This window comes from Pseudorasbora parva, chromosome 22, assembly GCF_024679245.1.
Source record: "Pseudorasbora parva isolate DD20220531a chromosome 22, ASM2467924v1, whole genome shotgun sequence".
Classification (NCBI taxonomy): domain Eukaryota; kingdom Metazoa; phylum Chordata; class Actinopteri; order Cypriniformes; family Gobionidae; genus Pseudorasbora; species Pseudorasbora parva.
The window spans coordinates 32,137,352-32,157,764 of record NC_090193.1 but is presented as its reverse complement, the minus strand read 5'-3'; the positions used below and the strand labels follow the sequence as shown (position 1 = coordinate 32,157,764).

Genomic DNA, 20,413 nt, shown 5'->3' with positions numbered 1-20,413 from the left:
AGAAATGTTCAATGAAATTGAAACTACCCTAGTATCTCATATATAATATTGCAGTCTCATGACAAAAATGAGACAGAATGCTTCGGCATAGCAGTTTTATCAAAAAATATAAATTCTGCCCACAAGGCATGTCTTCGTCTGTTTTATGAACCAACAAAGTGCTTTAAACACTGAGTTTACACTTAGTGGTTTTAAATGGGTTTACATACATAAAAAAAGCTTGAAACGGTAATGTGTGCTGTTATTGGTGCTGATGTTGAGGGGTTGGGCTCAGTGACTCCACTGTCACAACCCAAAAGCGCACTGATCCATCACACAACATCAGTTTAGGAAGAGCGAGCGGACAAGAATGCAGCAAAACCGGACTTTCACCCTGGGCACTGCTTAGAGAGCAGTTTTATTATTTGTTTTTCTTTTGGATGGACAATCAGATCCCCACATAATCGTGTTAGGATATGTGAGTGTTGCAGAGGAAAGGCATGCAGCCAGATGAGCAGAGCTAAGCGGATTTAAAGCAGCTGGACATGAGCCACACTGAGTAAAGAAGAAGATTATATTGTTTTAATCAAATGTGAAAAAGTTTTTTATTGCTGGTCACTTTGAGTTTGGACTGTCGAGGAGCGATGCTTGTCTTCATCCTCTCTAAATGCAATCTGTGAACGGCACTGTAAGGATGCTCACCGCACGGAGATGAGAGTATGGGTCCAATTCTACAGTAGAAGGGTGAGTTATACTAAAGCTGACATATTAAATACAATTTGCTATTTTTTGCTCACACTACATTAATTATTAACTGCAGCTCTTTCATGTAATAAAATTATAACAACAAGTAACCACAAGGATCTTTTCAAAATAACTTCTTGCTCATTAATATTGCTCAGTAGTTATTTTCTGCGGTGTCATAACTTAAACAACATTATTGTAGTTTTATGTTTTTCTGTTATGTTTTATGACCTAATTTTACCTGGTGAATTTGTAATTTTTTAAGAATTTATTTTTCACACCACAAGATCTGCAAACAAAAAAGGCGGTTCAAATTTGACCGTTTATAATGTATGCATTCTTTCATACATTCATATACATTTTAACCTGTTATTTGTTAATGACATGCTAAAATAATTACATGAACCCCTTTACATGAAGTATGTAGTGTAAAGTTTGAGCATTTCTTGTTATCCGTTTTTTTTGTTTGTTCTTAACACAAATGTGATATATTTCCTCATATCTTTAAGCATGATGGTTTTTGTGTTTTTAGGCATACTGACACAAGACCTTCCCACGAGTGGATCTGATCTTTATTAACCCGGATCTGGACTCAAAATTCATGAAGATGTGCCAGTGTTACTCTGCCCTGCTTATGCTCTGCTTACACATGGTATGAGTTTTATTTCAATAGTTTCAATTAAAGCAGACTATTATATATGACTATTGCCGGTTTTGGTTTGCCAAAGTTAATGAATCTTTTCTTCTCTCAGGGTGTATTACTGGTAAGAGATGTAAAAAGACATTGTGTATTATTACTATTATTATCACTGCAACTTACATCTTTGTAACTATCAGTCGTCAGTGTTGAGCTGTTTTTTGTTTGAGAAAACAGGTAGGTATGAATTCAAAAATAAATAAATATAAATTAATTATTTTAATAATAAATTATTGAGGTTTTTTGTAGATTATCTTCACCATAAAGAGACAGCAGTTTAGATAATCCAAATATGTCTTTAGAATATGCTGTGGCTTTTTGTCTCATTTCATGTATTTAAGTTCAAATAATCCAGTTTCTGCAGGGCGCTTAATCCATCAGTTTTATTTATTTCTCAAAGGAGAACAAAATGTGTGCATGATTATTTTTTTTCAAAGATTAATTTTAATGCATATGAATTGACTTCACAAAGCCAACGCAAAGTTTAATTTACGGCTTTAGTCCAGAAACCAGTTTAAGATGAAATGACGTGTGATGGCTCAGCCTTAAGTCCTCTCTCAAGAGACTTTTCTTTCGTTGCCATCACTATTTGAATCATGTCTATTTCCCTTGACTTATTTTCATCTTTGAACTGTAATAAAATGTATTTACTTTATAAATCTAATCTCTATTTCTAATTTTTGAAGAAGAAGAAAAAATATTCAGAGATTTATGATCATTGTTTTTGTTATTTCTGGTAACACTCCTTCATTTAAAATACTTTGCATCTCTTGACTTTCCTTCACGCCAGACAATGTCAGTGTTTTTTTGTTTTTGGGTGCGGGGGACGACCATGAATTTGCATTATATTGAAGTTAATAAACATACTTTTTCATGCTCAGGTTTAAGTTCTCATTCACCATCACAGGTTTGAATTGTGAGGTGTACAGAACAGATTATCTGTCTCCTAATTATCTTCCCGCTTTTGGTTTATCTCTGAAAATGAAAGGGAAATGCTGGAGAAAGCTGAATATATACTTGGGGAGATAAACAGCCTTGTGGGACATATATACACTCTTTCATTCTATAAAATTATGCCTTTGAAAGTATGTGCGAGAGAGTCTTTTAAGCTTTGCTGAAAGATAGAGAGATAGAGAGGAGGAGATCTTCCTGATCTTCCTCCTTTGGTCTTTTCTATGCAGTTTTCTGTTCATTCATATTTCACCATGCTTACAGTACTAACTAAGTAAGTGCATAGTGATTGGCTGTAGTACTAATATGAGACTAGACTAAAACCGTTAGGAGTCGTGGTTGTTTTTTTAAGAACCAGTTTTGCTTGGTGTGTGAGGGTGTCACTGTCTTATGCTTTAGGTAGATGATGTGCATTGTGTCAGTAGTAAACTTGCATTGCAGTAAAGTTTTATGCTTCAAAGATGTTACATCCTGTTTGCATCATTTAAACAAGGCTGGTGTAGCTTTCAGTTTCTCATCCTTTATGTTTTGATTTATTTATGTAGTGATGCATCTCGTACTAGCTGTAATTTTATTCATGTTACACTGTAGTAGATATTCATGTATAATTTTGCATCCGAGGTGTAAAGGTGGACATGCACATTAGGTTATAGTATTTCAGGAAGTCTTAAATCCTTAATAACCTTATATGAATGTTCACTGAATCAAAATAATTTTTTTATGCTCGCATGCAACTCCTCCAAATCAAATCTAAACTCAAAATATCGTTCTTAATACACATTTCTGGTCTGGATATTCGAGGCACCCTAAAAACCTTTTTGACCCTCAAAACGCCACCAGATTTTTACTAGAGCATTTTTCTGGTTTGAGTGATGCTTTAAGTATCTTTATTTTGTTTTTTTGTATAGATGCTTGAGACATTATAGGGTTCCTCAGATTGCTATACTGGTAGAACCCTCTGGAAGTCACCCTTTCGAAAAGGGCAGTTCTCTTCTGAACCTTTAAAATGGAAACCAGTTTCTGCAAGAATGCTTAACACTATCATTGGTACCTCCAGCAATCTCGACTTAAAGGATAGTTCCTTACTAGGATATTTGAAGCACCTTCAAAAGATAAAACGGCAGTTCTCCAAAGGGTTCCACTAGTGAAGCAAACTAAGAAACCCCAAATAGTGCCTGAATTGTCAATTGATAAAGACCCACAGAAATAGGTCACCTAATGGAAATGGAGTGGGTTTTGAATGTCATTTTATATATACTTTAAGATAAACCATTGATTTGGATTGGAATCTTTATTTTTCTCAAAATATGTTAGCATTACAACCTTTGCGGTTAACAGTCCTCTTCCTGGTTTTGTCTTTGAAGGTGACATGTGGCGCTGAGCTCAGTCCTCTTGGTTGGGAAGAGAGTGATAAAGAGGAAAGTGTCTCCCCTTACGGCTTTCGTTCAGGGATTCTCAAATCCCTGCGGCTTTTCTCCCACACTTCCCAATCTAACAGCCAGAGCCGTGAAACTGCTCAGGACCCTGGGGCACTGGATCTGTGGGCTTGGTTATCCAACCACACTGATACTGAAGGAACCCTCTCTAGGGCCAAACGTCGCCCCTATGTGAAAACAGGCAAGTTTAAGAAGATGTTCGGTTGGGGCGACTTCCATTCAAACATCAAAACGGTCAAGCTCAACCTTCTCATTACTGGAAAGATAGTTGACCACGGCAACGGAACCTTCAGCGTCTATTTCCGCCATAATTCTACCGGCCTGGGCAATGTGTCCGTCAGTCTGGTCCCGCCCTCCAAGGCTGTCGATTTTGAGATCACTCAACAGGAAACCATAGAGGTACCCAAAGACAACAAGGCCTTCAATTGTCGAGTGGAATACGAGAAGACGGACCGCAGCAAGAGGACGTCTGTTTGCAGCGACTTCCCAAACAGGGTATGTTTCCAGGAGCAGACCCAAAGCCATGTCTCCTGGCTTTGCTCCAAGCCTTTCAAGGTCATCTGCATCTACATTGACTTCTTCAGTGCAGACTACAAGCTAGTACAGAAGGTCTGCCCAGACTACAACTACCACAGTGACACTCCCTATACCTCTGTAGGATAGCACAGTCTAGATTGGATGTGTTGAGGTATCCGAGGTGTTATCTCAGTGTTACAGCCTCTCTGGCCCGTAGTTTCCTTGTCATGTTTCACAAAAAACTGGATAAATGGAAGCAAGGTCAGATGAGGAACCACTCTTTCTATTCCACCTGACTTGTACTTATAGGGCAATTGATGACAGGAATAGTTCACCCAAAACTAAAATTGATTATTTCTACCATTTTCACAATTTATTTTTCTGTTCTACAGAAGACAGTCAAACAGGTTTGGAACAAAATGAGGGTAATTTTGACAAATTCATTTTTTGGGTTTTTCATCCAAAAATCTTTAGAACACAAATGAAAGTCTTTTTAATTAAATCTGAGCAAGTTCTTCAAAAACGTTTATAAAGATGTAGTAAAAGTAATTCAAATGAATTGAGTAGTTTAGTCCTAATTTTCTGAAGAGACTGAATGATGAACAGATTGAAATCAGGCTTTTACTCGTGTATGAACATTCATTAAGTCATCAGTTGTAGTAAACAGAAGCTCAAGCATTCTAACTTAACTTTCTTGTTTTAAGCAGCATATTTGAGCTTCTGCAAGAACCAATGAGGTTTGTTCTTGCTAATCAAGCAGGTTGAGTTTGTGTTTGCTGATCAATGTTTAAATGGGAAATAAAAGCATATTTTAATTCTGTCCTTCATGTCTGTTCAGAAAATTTGGACTCAACCACTCAATTCATAGGAATTAGTTTAATGTTCTATTAACTTTTAGAAGCATCGAAGAGGTAGTTGCGTAGACTGTCAACAGAAGGACAGAAAGCACTCAGATTTCATCAAAAAGATTTTCATTTGTGTTCCAAGCATGAACAAAAGTCTTATGGGTTTGGAATGACAGTAAGTAATTAATGACAGAATTGTTATTTTTGGGTGCACTAACCCTGTAAGACCTGATCTCCTGAAGGCTTTACACTTGCGCTTGGACAAGTCCAACACATCTACGGTTTCCACAATGACCCCAACCCCTTTATCAGTGACTTGTGACGTCATCAATGTGAAGTTTAAAAAATACAAACATTTTCCAATCAACACAAGCTGAGATTCAAGAACAGAACACAAAAATATATAAACCATCTTGTGTTGCAGCCATTTGTGGTGCCCTCCTTTTCATGCCAACATGATTTTGTGTTCACAGAAAATCAATAACTAAGATTAATGTTGAAGCCATGTGTTCCACTGTATCCTAAATTATTTTGTTTCGTTATTAAAGAAAAGTTGATATGAGTTTCCAGAACCCTCCCTTGTGTATTTTATTTACAGACTCCAAAACCTCATTTATAAAACATGCATTTGAAAGTGTGTGTGCGCTAAAAAAACACACCAATGTCCATATTTAATATTTATAAAAACAGTATTTGACGTGGAAAAGTGCTTCGCACCATGTCAGGGTCTAAGCAGATGTACGCACTTTTCCTTGTGGCAGAAAATCGGAGTACTACAGGTATTTGGAAATCTAAGCAATTATCGTTGCTCACTATTCTCGAGATTTGGGCATTGACTGGCGCTCTTTTTTCCCCCCATGCGAAAGACTAATTAGGCTGCGTTTACAAGGCGGATATCTAAAATTGTTCAGCTGCTCATTTCAAGATCATTTGCAATGTTTAAATTTCACATCTGGAGGGGTGTATGCACGTTTTTTGTCTGCAAATGTTCATTCTCTGCATAATTTGTACATACATTTGGGAAATTATCATAAGATCAAATTTAGGATGGCTCAACATTTTATACAACAGGCCCCAAGACTGTCTGCAGATTCTGGTTGTACAACTAAAAGTTAAATAATAATCCACAGATGCTGTGAACAAAAAGAAAAAATTGTGGTTAAGCATTGAAAGTCAAATCTGTACTACATTTTCTATTAAATCTTTTTACGAGCATTAGCATCTTTCATATGCTACCAGAGGGACTCTCAGTACAGAACAGCCACTTTGACAGTTTAATGTTTGTAAATTTTGCCATTTGAAAGAAATGGGGAACAAAGACTATTGTTTCACATCAGCAGAAAAACCTTTCATTTGCAGAGGTCTGAATATATATGCAGACACTGATCTGAAAAATATACACACAATGCCAGTTTGAGTTTTTGTAATCGCATGGCCTGATGAATAGGACGTTTGAGGATTTGCAGCACGCTGGCTTTGATCTCAGCTTAAGTCGTCTCCAGATGTTTAAAGACTAAATGGAGGGAAGATTTTTAAAAGTTAATTCAAATTACTTCAAGCCACAGACCAAAGAGAACAAGTGTTTACAACATGCTAGTGTCCATTAAAGATGAACCATTAGGCATACATACATACATAATATATATATATATAATAAATCCCAACATGAGGTTTTCATTGGAGTTAAATTAATTTCAAAAACATTATGCGATTGACTGGCTTAAACAAATAAACCAATTTAAAAAAAGCTTAAATAGAAAGTGAAGAATGCAATATGAAGAAAATTAATAAGAGCAGGCGGCACATAACTTGAGCAATTAGCTAAATTCAGAGCTGAAGTTGACTTTAAAAACATGTTTTGTAAAAAATAAATAAAACAATTATACACATTTAATTAGTTTTTTCTCCATTTTATTTCCAAAGCAATAAATCAAAGTTAATCTGAACCACAATAAATTTTTTCCAACAGAAAGAAATCTCCTGATCCATAGAGTACGTTAAACCATGGAAAATAACTTCAACTAAAGTCAGAACTAACTCTGTGCGAAAAAGGGATAATTTCTGTAAACAGCACGGTAAACAAATATTCATATTTACCAATAGTTTAGGTTGGTGCAAAATATCGACATCTTTAGCTGTTTTCGTGTAATACTCATAATGTGAATTGCATTACATTTCACCCAAGTATTCTACAGCACGACTTCTGTTAATACTTACGCCAAATTGAATGATGATAAACATACAAATGCGACATTCTGCCAGCAATATAGGCAACATCATCACTTTAAAAGTGTCAGTGGAGACGATCTTTGCACTTGATGGGTGTGCGTGGGTATGCGTTTAGTGAGTGTATACTTGGTTTTTTGAAACGTCAGACCACGAGTTCATAAGAAGGGCTAACGCAACCCTCCCCCTCTTACGAACATGTAACATACAAGGTCCTAAGCACCACCATGTTAAAACTACTGCATTATGTGGGAGCTAGTGCAATTCAGACAGGTCTGGGATCAGTCGCAGCAGGCACGTAGCTACACATAGAGATACAAAGGAGCAGAGGGGCAGATCCTTTAAGGCCATTTCTCAAATGACGCTCAAAGTAAACAGCATGGCGAAGTCCATTTTCTTCTTAAGCACTGTGGTTTGATCTAGCTCCTCCATCGTGTCTCTGGTAAGGGCGAGTGAAGAGGGGCGAAAAGGAGGGGGGGGAAGTAGGGCTCGGTGGGGTAGTTACCTCCTCATGCGTTTTGTCCCAAGTAGTCTGAGGGCAAAGGTCAGGACTGTTTTAGCCGTTTCCTAGGCAGACCAAAAGGGGTGCACTGGGCTGATGCGAGAGCGCGGAATGCCTCGGCCACTAAGTGAGGATGGGACTGAATCATCGCTTTCCAACCTGCAGTCTCCATTATGTCTGCAGCATGACTGCAAAAGAGCAAAAACAAGCCTCAAGGTTCTTTCTCTATAAATGACATAACATTCACTATACACTGATGAAATGAGTAAAAATAATCTGGGATTTTTATTAATTCAGTGAAATCATGCTAATTAAAGGAATGTTCTGGGTTTAAAACAAGTTTAGCTCTTTCCACGGCATCTGTGGCATGCGCTTTGGGAAACTATATTATATCACATCTAAAGTACAGCAATGGGGCAAGGATGCTGACAGAGATTCAAACGAATGTTGTTCTTTCAACTTTATTCAGAATATGGATTTTTTTTGTCATGAAATTAAACTGTTTTCAACATTGATTCAAAATAAAAAAAAATAAAAAAATCAGTACATTAAAATGTTTTCTAAAGGATCATGTGACACTAAAGACTGGAGTAATGAAGCTGAACATTCAGTTATCACATACATTTGATAAATTACATTGATTTTATAAATTACATTTACCATTTTATAAATTACATTTATAAAATGTATTCAAATAGAAGTCATTTTAAATTTGAATAATATTTCACAATATTACAGGTTTTAATGTATTGTTTTTTTATCAAATAAATGACTTCAGAGACGTTCAAAAAAATAAACAATTCAAACTTTTGTGTCAAATAAATAAATAAATAACTGAAAATATTATAAATAATTATATAAAAATGTTTTTCATGAAAACCTTTTTTTTTTAGGGGAAAATGCTTAATGTCACACTAGCCCCCTTTGGCATGTAGCTAAAGTTATTATTTTAAAGGACTAGTTTAACCCAACAATTTAATTTCTGTCATCAATTGCTCACCCTCATGTTGTTCCAAACCCGTAAGACCTTCGTTCAGCTTCGGAACACAAATTAAGATATTTTTGATGAAATCCGAGAGCTCTCTGACCCCTCCATAGACAGCAATTTAACACATTCAAGGCCCAGAAAAGTAGTAAAGACATTGTTAAAATTGTCCATGTGACTCCAATGGTTCAACCTTAATATTATGAAGCGACAAGAATACTTTTTGTCCGCAAAAACAAAAATTACTTAGCCTGTGTCAGTCTCCTAGTTCATGTTGTAAACAAAGCAGCGCTTTCGAGTTCTATGGTACCTGATGCTGTTCGTGAGCACCACGCCACAGGAGCTGCACTGTATTTACAGCATATACTGTGTAGGAAACTATGCAAAAGTTTGTTCTGGCGTGTGCCAAAGTTATTTTTGTTTATTTTTGCACACAAAAAGTAATTCTCGTCGCTTCATAAAATTAATGTTGAACCACTGGAGTCACATGGACTATTTTAACAATGTCTTTACTACCTTTCTGGGCCTAGAAAGTGGTAATTCAACGGCTGTCTATGGAGGGGTCAGAGCTCTCGGATTTGCTTTCTGAAGGTGAACAAAGGTTTTATGGGTTTGAAATCGACAGGAGGGCGAGTAATAAATGACAGAATTTTCATTTTTGGGTGAACTAACCCTTTAAACTGTAATGTTGTCTGAGCTGTGAGATTACTGTTACAAGTGGTTGAAATTCTGTTTATGGTTTACCAAAGTTATTCCTATAGGCATTTTCCATAGTAATAAAAAAGTATGCTACAGATGCCGTTGATAGTACTTAAATATCATTGAACCCAGATTATTCCTTTCAAACATGGTGCAAAACAATAAGAGTTGTCGTGTGTTTTTGTGCAAGGTAACTCGAGAAAAAAAAAAAAAAACACCTCTCCTTTGGTTTACAGGTATCTTAGTCACATAATTACTGTGCAAACTAGAGCTTCCTGCAATATACAGATATGTTGGGTGCTTTTTATTTGCAAAGGACTATGGGAGATGGTAACATGTTGGCGCACATACTTGCTATTCCAGTTCTTCCCATCTTTACAGCCCAGCTGTCTAAGAACACTGCATCTGAGAAAAGAGCACAGAGCAGAATTCACAGAGGGTTCCCAGAATGCACTGCAGCTACGGCTGTCACCATTAAGACAAATTAGGATTTAGCATCATACAAATAATTGCAATTAATATAGCTGTCAGCTTTGCTTTTAATCAGCCATTTATTCAAAGTGAAATTGGAACCACACAATAAAATGTATGATTTCTCTAAAGGCTTTGAAGGAAGATAATGATAATAATAAGCCAAAAAGGATTCTTTGAAGAAAGAAGATAATAATAAATTTGATTTATTATTATTATTTATCATCATTTTAAATAGTATGGTCCATTTTAGATGTACACTTTTTAAACCCTTCAACACTGAAGATTAGTTTTATAATGTAAGTATTCAATTTCTGCCCCCTTCATGCATTGTTTTAAGCTCAATTTAACTTTTGAGCCATTAAATTGGCAAATATTTGCAAGGTAAATACAATATCGTTTAAGTGTTCAGTAAGCATTGATAGTAAAGTGTACAAAGGATTATATTTAAAGATAAAAAGATTATGAACTGAGTGTTTGTACTTGCCTATTAATGAAGTCTATGGCTTGTGCTTTCAGCTGCTCTGCGCTGTGCAGGTCAGCCAGAATGAGGATGTCGGCCACATTCTCTACAGACAAACTGTTACAGAGAGCTTCCTCGCATAATACCTTTAATCTTTCCAGAGCATACTAAAGAGAAAGAGAAACAGACAGCAGGTAGCAGATAGCAGGAACACAAAACTAAAGCGCCCGTCCTTCAGGAGTAGGAAACACAAGAGTCTGTTACCTTGTCTGCAGCAGCTAACAGGTTGTCGGCCATTTTCTCCAGGTTAGGAGCTTTACCAGTGTAAATAAATACCATCATTTCCCTAAATACATCCGGTTCCACATCACTGATATCCACACGGTTCTGCAATAGGGTTGAGATCATTTAAAACCTAATGAACTAAAAATCTGGTTTAGAATTACATTGTAAAAAATATTACAAAAGATTAATAAAATAGCAAAATATTCATTAAACAGTTTCATGGTAAACATGGTACGTTTTAGAACATTTTTAATTTTATTAATCATCTAAAAAGATCAGTAAATATATATAAAGTTTTTGATCTGTAAGATTTTTTTTATGTTTTAGAAGAAGTATCTTATGCTCACCAAGGCTGCATTTATTTTAATTAAAAATATATTTTTTTAAATATTAAAATGTAAAATAACTTTTCTATTTAAATATATTTTAAAATGCAATTTATTTCTGTTAGCATCACTACTCCAGTGTCACATGATCCTTCAGAAATCATTCTAATATGATGATTTACCGCTGTCTCAAGCAGTAAATCATCATATTAGAACGATATTAACACTGATATTAATCATAAACATTTATGATTAATATCAATGTTATTTTTTTTTATTTTTAGGATTCAATGAATATAAAGTACAAACAGTATTTATCTGAAATAGAAAGCTTATTTCAGCTTTCTATTTCTGAAATAAAATAGAATAGGGGAGGGGGGGTAAATTAATAATTCTATAAATTAACAGCAAGGATGCATTAAATTGATCAAAAGTGACAGTAAAATTATTTATTTTATTTTAAAAGATTCTATTTATATAGAATATGTAATACATTACTATTTTTATTTCAAACATTTTATAAAAAAAATATATATATATATGCGCCACATTTACGCAATAATATTATACAAAAACAATAAATTATTTATATTTATTTAGAATTTCTTCCCAATGTTTTCTACCATTTTTATTTAAATAAATATAATATTTAACATAATGAATACATTAAATTAAAATTCTATTATATGCATGTGTGTGTGTATATACATATATCAATTATGACTACTGTTATTCTAAAATGTGGTAAATATTCATTCTAAAGAGAGTGGGCGTTTCCAAATTTCTGACAGGTAGTGTGCATAATTTCACTTACTTTTTTACTCTCCTCCATTTTGTGTTCAAACATGGCATTGAATACTGGCGACCTCGCTGTCAAAGGAAACATGAATCATCAGTTTCAAGTGAATCATATGCGTGTCAAGTACTGCCAAATTCATCCCTTGCCTCATTATCATTTCACTGAACATTCTCTATTGTCTGCGCAGCTTGTCTTTTTAGCAAAGCAAAATCTGGGCTACCCCAAGCGTCTATCAATACTGGGTTAGGATGACTAAACTCACCTGCCAGTATGGATTTGTGCGCTTTGAACTCTTGCCCTCCTACGAACAAGCTGCAGTCCGTGAACCTAGAGCCTTCCCACAGGTTACCCAGATCATCAGAAAGCTGACACTCCGGAACCTTCAGCATGTTTGTGTTCGACTGGCCAGAGATGTTTACGGAATCCTGGACCACACTCACCTAAACAAATGAGTCATTGATTTGAAGCAAGGACATTATCACACCAAAACATTTAGCATACACGAAACGGTACGTTGCAGTACCTCGCAGAACAGAGTGAGCTTGTCATCGGGAAGTAGTCCGTTAGCTTCATCCAGCAAGAAATCTCTCCTGATGAACTTCTTGAAGCCCCAGTCCTTTCCCTGGACGAAGCGGTAGGCTCTTTGGCTTTCTGAAAGTGTGTGGAGAACAAAGAAGCACATATAAAAACATTTAGTCACTCTACAGAATCAAACTCGGTCCTCTGAGCGTCCAGAAAACGCTTACCCATGGCTTTAGTTTCTTCTCTTTTGGCGTTCAATAAAGAAAACTTGAACTTTGCTCTCACTTCACTTTTTGGGCAACTGACAAGCAATAAGTACAGAGAGAGATAATCTTTACTCTCATCATCCAGACCCTTTGGGTTCACTCGCAAACACCTACAGAAAAAAAAAAAAAAATAGAAAAAATGTTTTAAAAATGTGTGTGTGTGTGTGTGTGTATATATATTTATATATAATAAATAAAAAACTAATTAAATATATGTCAATTTAAAAACTACATTAGGAAAATAAACCGTGTCCATATGCAGGCAAATACAAATATAAAAATATGAACCAATTCAATATCATGGACAACATTGCTTCTGAACAACCACCTACTGTATATCCACACAATTCTGTAATTTGGCCATTTACACACCCACAGAAAACGTATGCTTTTTGGCCTTTCAATTTCAGGACAACAGAGGGGGCCTGATGAAAAACTAACTTTTGAAAACGCTACCATTATTGTCTCTGTGTAGTTTGTGGTTTCAAGTTTGTGAAAACGGTGACGTCAGTGATGCGCGGGTTGATCCAAAACAAGCGGGTCCCTGCGGTCACCCGCGGTTACGAATCATCCAAAAATATTTTAAGGATATTCGAGTCGCGGTCGGTCGGGTCATTTGAAATAAAGATGCCAATTGAACCGTTGTAATTTATATAGTACTAGACAGTTTACTACGAAATCCATTGGCAAGGAGGATCCTCTGCGTTCCAGCATCAAGTGCAGCCAGTGATTGCACATTCAGCTCCGCAGCTCGTGTCATTGTGGCAAGAAGAAACCGTCTCAAACCCAGGGACGCTTGATTCAATATTATTTCTACACAGCGCGAGGAAAGTTAAAAATAAGTAGGCTAATCTTCTGTTTCAGGCCACCAACTGAACCTTATAGCCCTTTTAACCGCTGTCCTGACAAGGGACAAAAGGCCCAGTTGACGATTTCCCAACACGTTGAACTGAGCAATGCCATTGAACCATTTTAATAGGCTACTTTGAAATGCATTTAGCTCAGTAATGTCAGTTTTATGCATTTTTCTGAGAGGGGTGGGACTTGGGAAAGTTGGGGGAATGACACACTTCGATTAGACTGGATAAACACATGCAGCATCTTAACTGTTAAGAATATCCAACAAAATAAATGAATAAATTTACGCTATGATGAGCATTTACTACTTTTAAAAAATGCGGGTCAGGTACATATTGTACCTGATGTTTCACCCCCTTTTTGCACATAATATATTGCATAGCCTACATTTATTATATTCACTATATTTGCAACTTGCAGTATAGTTTTTTTTGTTACATTACATTTCATTACATTCTATTCTATCAATCTTGAAACTAAAATTGTTAAATTCACTAAACTAAAAATGAAAATAAAAACAAAAGCACAGACTAATTATATAGCCTACATTTTATTACCCCATAATAATGGTCACTTTCATAAAATTATACTTACTTGTAGGTTTAAAATTCCACGTATTGCACATTTATTGTCCAACAACAAATATTTTAGAAAAATGTATATTTATTCAAAATTATTGCGCCCTTATTTCTAACATTTAAAGATGGAGAATATACTTGTGAAATGTAAATTATGCACTGAAGAAAGCGCAACATCTCAAACACATTAAACAGCGCTAGTATTTATCACATGGATCTTTCAGAGTGTCTGCTGATTTAAACTATACACATTAACTATATCTTACCAGTTTTTATTTTATTTTACTTAATATAAAGTATGCGTCACGTTTAGGAATAATTGGATTATGCACTCTGCTATTTTTCAAATATGCTCCTATAAAACTACTATATATCGATATAAACGATATTGCCAAAATCCATATAGTTTGTAAAGAAATACAAATACTTACTAACTCGATAACAGCCCAAAGACTAGTTCAGTCTATATGCGCATGGCCTGTCAGCATCATTTCATTTTTTATCTTAAAATAGCCATCGTAGAAGCAGTCACACTGCAGGACTGTGCTTGATGTCGATATTGTCAGAACTTCATCGTAGACTAAGATTCATCATAAAAGCAATTAATCAACTGTCGTGACAAAACAAATATTTTGCGATCCCCAAAATGTTTCCCAAACGGCTCAGTGTAAACCCAACCTTAATCAAAATGGGCCACAGTGGTTTCACAGAAAATTATATTTGGAAAGGTCAAAGCTGTATTTGTGCGTGTATGTGATTGTGATTGTGTTTGGTTTGGGCTGGACTGCGGGGCATTAGAGAGAAGAATTAAGAGGCCACTTGAGATCTGTCGACAACACTCAGAACGCGGTGAAACATACCACTTCATCTTATCGTTGGGGCCCGAGGAGAAGGTCGAGCTCCTCACGACTTCTCCCATCTCCTCCCGACAGAAGCTGAAGTTGTTAATCGTCCACATGTAAGAAAACTTCACGACTTTTACCTGTCGATGGAAATAAAAAACACAGAGGGGAATTTAGGACTCGCGTTCTCAACTCAGAACGGGTCTCTTTCCATTCGCTCAGTCTCTCTCACCTGTGTATAACACCAGCTCTCCGCCACAGGTCCTGATGTCATTTCCCCTGGGGGAGGGGGTGTGGGAACCCGTGACATGGCCTGCTTTCACCCTTTCCACGTCCCTGATTTAGCTTACTGTCTAGCCTATACACAAAATCAAGATGAAACTGTAGTCAGAACAAGTCAATATGATTTCCCAATATGAGAACTGGTTACAATCACAAGGCAGCTCTATAAATAACCACAACTGAGGTACACCATTAGGTCAAAGTTTATATTTAGTGGTTGCTAACATAAAAAGCATTCAGTCATAGTTTAGTTTGAAATCTACTAAGAAACTAGATTTCTGCATTTTCTAAAAAAGATGCTTGCCTATAAAAAAATATATTAAAAAAACTCCAGACAATAATTACATTTAGCAGATGCTTTTATCCAAAGCGAATTATAAACCACAATGCTAAGGTGTTCAGAGTGATCTCCAATGCAAGTATGTTGAAGTTTTTTGACTATTTTATCAAAATGTAATACTATTCAAAAGTTTGCAGTCTGTATTTTACAATTAAAAAATACTGCAGTTAAAAATACAGTAAAAATAGTAATATTATTATATATTATTACAATTTAAAATAACTACTTTCTATTTTAATATAAGCAGAATTTTCAGCATCATTACACAAAACTTCATTGTCACATGACCCTTCAGAAACCATTCTAATATGCCGATTTGATGCTCAAGTAACAATTTTTATTATCAATGTTGAAAACAGTTAATATTAAATATTCCATATTTTTGTAAAAAAAAAAAAATTTAAATAAAAAACGGAATATTTTTTTCAGGATTCTTTGATGAACAGAAAGTTCATCGTTTATTTTTAAATATATTTTTTGTAACAAATCCTCTGTCACTTTTGGGCAATTTAATGCAAAGAGATATCTTGCTGACCCCAAACTTTTAAACAGTAGTGTGAATGGCAAAGTTTAATGCGTATGGTTAGTGTAACAGTAGTTGAAATACTCAGTAATGGCAAAAACTGAGCAATACAGGAGGTATCAATTCAAATAATACCTTGTGTTCAGAGATCAGCAGGTTGTGTTTCCATGTCATCCCTGGGCTCAAGCTCAGAGACACAGCCGTCAGAGTGACTGGAAACAATGACTAGCAGTGCATACTGACCTCAGCCTCCAAACAAGCCATCCTAAACACAGACGCAGAATTAACCTCACATGCATCCATGTCATGAAAATCAGCAAAACTGTATAGCATTTAACTTGGAGTAAAAAACAAAAGAACATACAGTACTTCCAAAATACAAGATTTTTAATAAATTGAAAAATCCATTGTTGCATAATGTTGATTCACAACACAACTTCTGGCAAAAATCTCCAGAAGAGAAAAAAAAGAGAAAGAAATGCAAGAAATGCCAGCATCCTAAGGGTAATACTTTTGTTAATTCTTCCACAAAACATGTTTTCTTTATAAACATGTACATATATTTATTGGCTTACTGACTACCTTTCTAAATTAATGAACTGCTAGTTATTAATCACCTAAGTAAAATCTGTGAACGTTGCCAGAATATGAACAGGTGTCAATAAAGATGAACGATTTCTGGCTATTTTCTTCATCACTCATGGTGAACAGATTATGACTGGCCTTACATCACCATGACAAAACAAAACAAAATGATATATAAGTAGTACACAGACAAAGTCGGCGAGCAACTGTATCACTATTATGTATAATATCTTGAGGCTATAAACACTGTGCATTTAATATGCATAGTGTTTACTTCCATTGAGTTATTTATAGCTTATTTACTGTGGTAATCAGCAATATGCTACAAATGCTGTCAACTGAGCTTAACTTGTATTTAGATGAAATGTATCAATGTGCCAGCTCTACATGACGAATCAGAATTCACCATTCTCTACAATCAAGTCTGCATTTAACTCATCCACACATCACAACTGACCTTATGAAAACGCACACGCACACTCACCTCAGTAAGAATGCTGAATCTCACTTGTGGGAGTTTTGCGAGCCTTCCAGAGCGGAAAGCTTGGCAGATGAGGGCGGTTCAGTGGGATGCCACTCTCAGCAGAGACTCAATGAACCCTGGCAGGAATAACTGGATTTTAACACAACATCTACACTGGCACTGCATCAAGTTCGGTCCCATTTGCTTTGCAGCTCACATTTCTGACTATAGACTATTGACATCATAACGCTGATATGGGCAGATTTGAGTCGGGTGAACGAGACGATCTAGAACAAAAAAAACCAGTTGTGTTTGGGAACGTTCTGTCAACAAGTGAAATGCGCAACCACTATAAAATGCAGCGGTAAACGCAAAGCGCATAATGTTTGATAACTGATGCAGAGGACAGGAACACACACAAGCCAATTGCATGAAATAAACGTATTATTTCCTATTTCCTAATGAAGTTGAGGAAAGAACTTTTTGAAAGCTACTTTTTAAAAACGATGCACTGCAATAATGGATGGTGGAAATAATGACAGCAGATATAATGGTGAATAATAAGTAGAACATTAACATTTATTGTGCAGAAATTTTTGTTTTTACACTAATAAGGAACTTAACTTCAAACAAACAAGAACTTTTGTTTATTGGTCAAGTGGACCGTTATTGGCCAAAGCAAATTATCCAAATAAAATCGACTTATTGTATCAGCCTTCGGCCAACACTCTAGAAATTGTCTCGATTTAGATGGTTTAAAATAAACTTCTAATATCTAATATGTCATATCAAATAATATAATAACAATGAATATCTAAGAGACTTAGATTGTTAAAGGGTTAGTTCAACCAAAATGTTTTATTCCGTCATCATTACTCACCCCCATGTCGTTCCAAACCTGTAAAACTTTTGTTAATCTTCAAAACAAATGAATATATTTTTTAATCAAATCTGAGTGATTTCTGTTCCTCCATCGAAAGCTACGCAACTACCACTTTGACGGTTGAAAACATTCCAAAAATCTTAGGAGACGCAACTCAATTTAGGCTTTTAGTAACATATAAACATTCATCAATGCACAAGTCAGGTCTGATAAACAGAAGCTCAAGCATGTTCGCTCATCGAGCCAGATCCAATGCGGTTCATTGTCATATTGTGCAGTGTGTGTGCATTTGCGTTTCCGTCAGTGGTTTGTTCCCACGCATAAAGCAGGTTTGGTTGAGCTTTATCAATGTTTATATTTGAATAAAAGGCTGAGATTCATTCTGTTAGTCATATAGAGTGATCGGGCCTCTTCGGAATATTTGGACTAAACCACTCAATACATATGGATTAGTTTTACAATGTCTTTATGAACTTTTAAAAGTGTCAAAGTAGTAGTTGCATAGCTGTCAATGGAGGGACGGAAAATCCTCAGATTTCATTACAAAATATGTTCATATGTGTTCTGAAGATGAACGAAAGTCTTACAGGATTGGAATTACATGAGGGTGAATAATTGCTCACAGCAGTTTCATTTTCGGGTTAACCATCCCTTTAATACGCTCATTACGAATTAGTTGTTGAGAACCGATTGTGGACCGCGAATAAATCGTTCAAACAGGTTTTGTGAACCAAAGCAATCAATTCACTGAAAAGATTCGACTCCAAATAACGATTCGTTCGATCGCGAATCGGATATCGCTGTAATGCGCTACTAAATCAGCCCCATCCGCCCCAAGTTTTTGTTACAAATCGATAACCGTGTTTCTTACCGCGTTCGAACAAGTTTATACATACATATGAGCACCGAACACTTGTCGTGTTTCTGTTGTATTCGCTCGCTGTACAACTGATGCGGAAAACGAAGAGAAAGAGAGTCAAGGAAACCAAGTTAGCCGACCACGGCTTGTCTCGCTTGGCCTAAATTTCATGCACGGCCCAAACAAGAGACAGAACCACAACAAAGCCCAGCCAACAATGTTGCTTTAAGGCCGAAACAAAGAACGATCACTCTACTAAACCCCGCACGTATCTGATTTGTTTGTCCCAAAGCAGCACATAATGGTGTAGATCGAGTAAGCATCTGTCTTTGTGTCAGTGCGCAGAGCGGTGGTTAAAATACAAGAAAAATAATTTTACAAACCTCTTAGACACTCCGCATCACAGACATAGAAACACGGTACGATATGTGACCTGAGTGAGTCGTAGAAAGAATTTTGTGCGAAACGAGTGAACTTTTGAGCCTTTCTCTACAGATAAGGGGTGTTTTTCTCTCCCTGTCTCTCATAGCGCTGCCTGCGCTTCAGCTCTGTGCAGGCGCACTGCGCATGCGCACAGAACTTCCTCTCAAACCATCTGTTCTAATAACAAGCACAGTTAGTTAGCAGCCTACACTAAATTCAAATGGCTAGAAATGCGATTCAAAACTACGGATGGAGTAATTATCGTGGTTGTTTTTAATTAGTTTGGCTGCCATTACTTTAATAAAACATGCACCTACATTAGAAGCCTACATTTTATGATGCACTCCAAAGTTACTCTCAGCTGTTAAAACACTAGCAGTTTACGTGAAGTGGGGGAGAAAATTATGACATGAAGATAATAGAGTGAACCTATTATATACTGATAGGTACTTCATCACACATTATGTTACACGTATTATATACTCTATCTTGTATAAGCCGTTTTGAAACATTATACAGTCTAGAAACTTTACCTTAAAAATGTATTGGATTTGTATGACAAAATCAAGTAACTTTTTTTTTAGTGATGTATAGGCCTAGTATATATATGACTGGAAAAAGGCATGACTATCCAGTTCCCCCTTCGCCACATAACCAAACGGGACTGAAGCGTCACTTAGGCTGACTCAAATTATATCTTCTCCTACTCCATCATTATATACTCTTGGCATGCTGATCGCTATCACATCTGTGAAACTGAATGAGATACCTCACAATATATATCATCGTTTTATATCACGGGAGAAGATAACAGTATTTTTTGCAGGGGCTGTTGTAATGGTAATGATCCTCAACAAATCCAGGCTATCACTCAATGAAATATGAAAGGCAGTTCCTTTAAGCCAGGGGAGATATACATGGAAATAATAACAGATGAAAAAGTGACTTGCCAATTTGAATGATTTAAAACATTTTTTTATCTTATTATTTCTGATGTGAGCTCATCGTCTGTGAATTAAAAGCTGTCTCACTTGCTTCATTACCATGACAAAACCCAAGTCTCAA

The 20,413-nt window shown here is 36.0% G+C and overlaps 2 protein-coding genes across 2 annotated transcripts; one reads left to right on the top strand and one right to left on the bottom strand.

Moving 5' to 3' along the window:
* Positions 1-95: 95 nt before the first annotated feature.
* On the top strand, positions 96-5,145 carry nxph2b (neurexophilin 2b). The gene is made up of 3 exons (XM_067431117.1): positions 96-723; positions 1,256-1,375; positions 3,736-5,145. Exons 2-3 carry the CDS (start codon positions 1,325-1,327, stop codon positions 4,468-4,470), a joined length of 786 nt encoding a protein of 261 aa, XP_067287218.1. The 5' UTR covers positions 96-723; positions 1,256-1,324; the 3' UTR covers positions 4,471-5,145.
* A 1,908-nt stretch (positions 5,146-7,053) lies between these two features.
* Positions 7,054-19,505, bottom strand: spoplb (speckle type BTB/POZ protein like b). The gene is made up of 13 exons (XM_067431700.1): positions 19,309-19,505; positions 17,205-17,320; positions 16,271-16,400; positions 15,223-15,348; positions 15,009-15,130; positions 12,671-12,822; positions 12,448-12,575; positions 12,187-12,364; positions 11,940-11,995; positions 10,779-10,901; positions 10,539-10,681; positions 9,932-9,985; positions 7,054-8,084 (listed from the first exon to the last, which is right to left on the bottom strand). Exons 4-13 carry the CDS (start codon positions 15,298-15,300, stop codon positions 7,940-7,942), a joined length of 1,179 nt encoding a protein of 392 aa, XP_067287801.1. The 5' UTR covers positions 15,301-15,348; positions 16,271-16,400; positions 17,205-17,320; positions 19,309-19,505; the 3' UTR covers positions 7,054-7,939.
* Between the last annotated feature and the right edge of the window lie 908 nt (positions 19,506-20,413).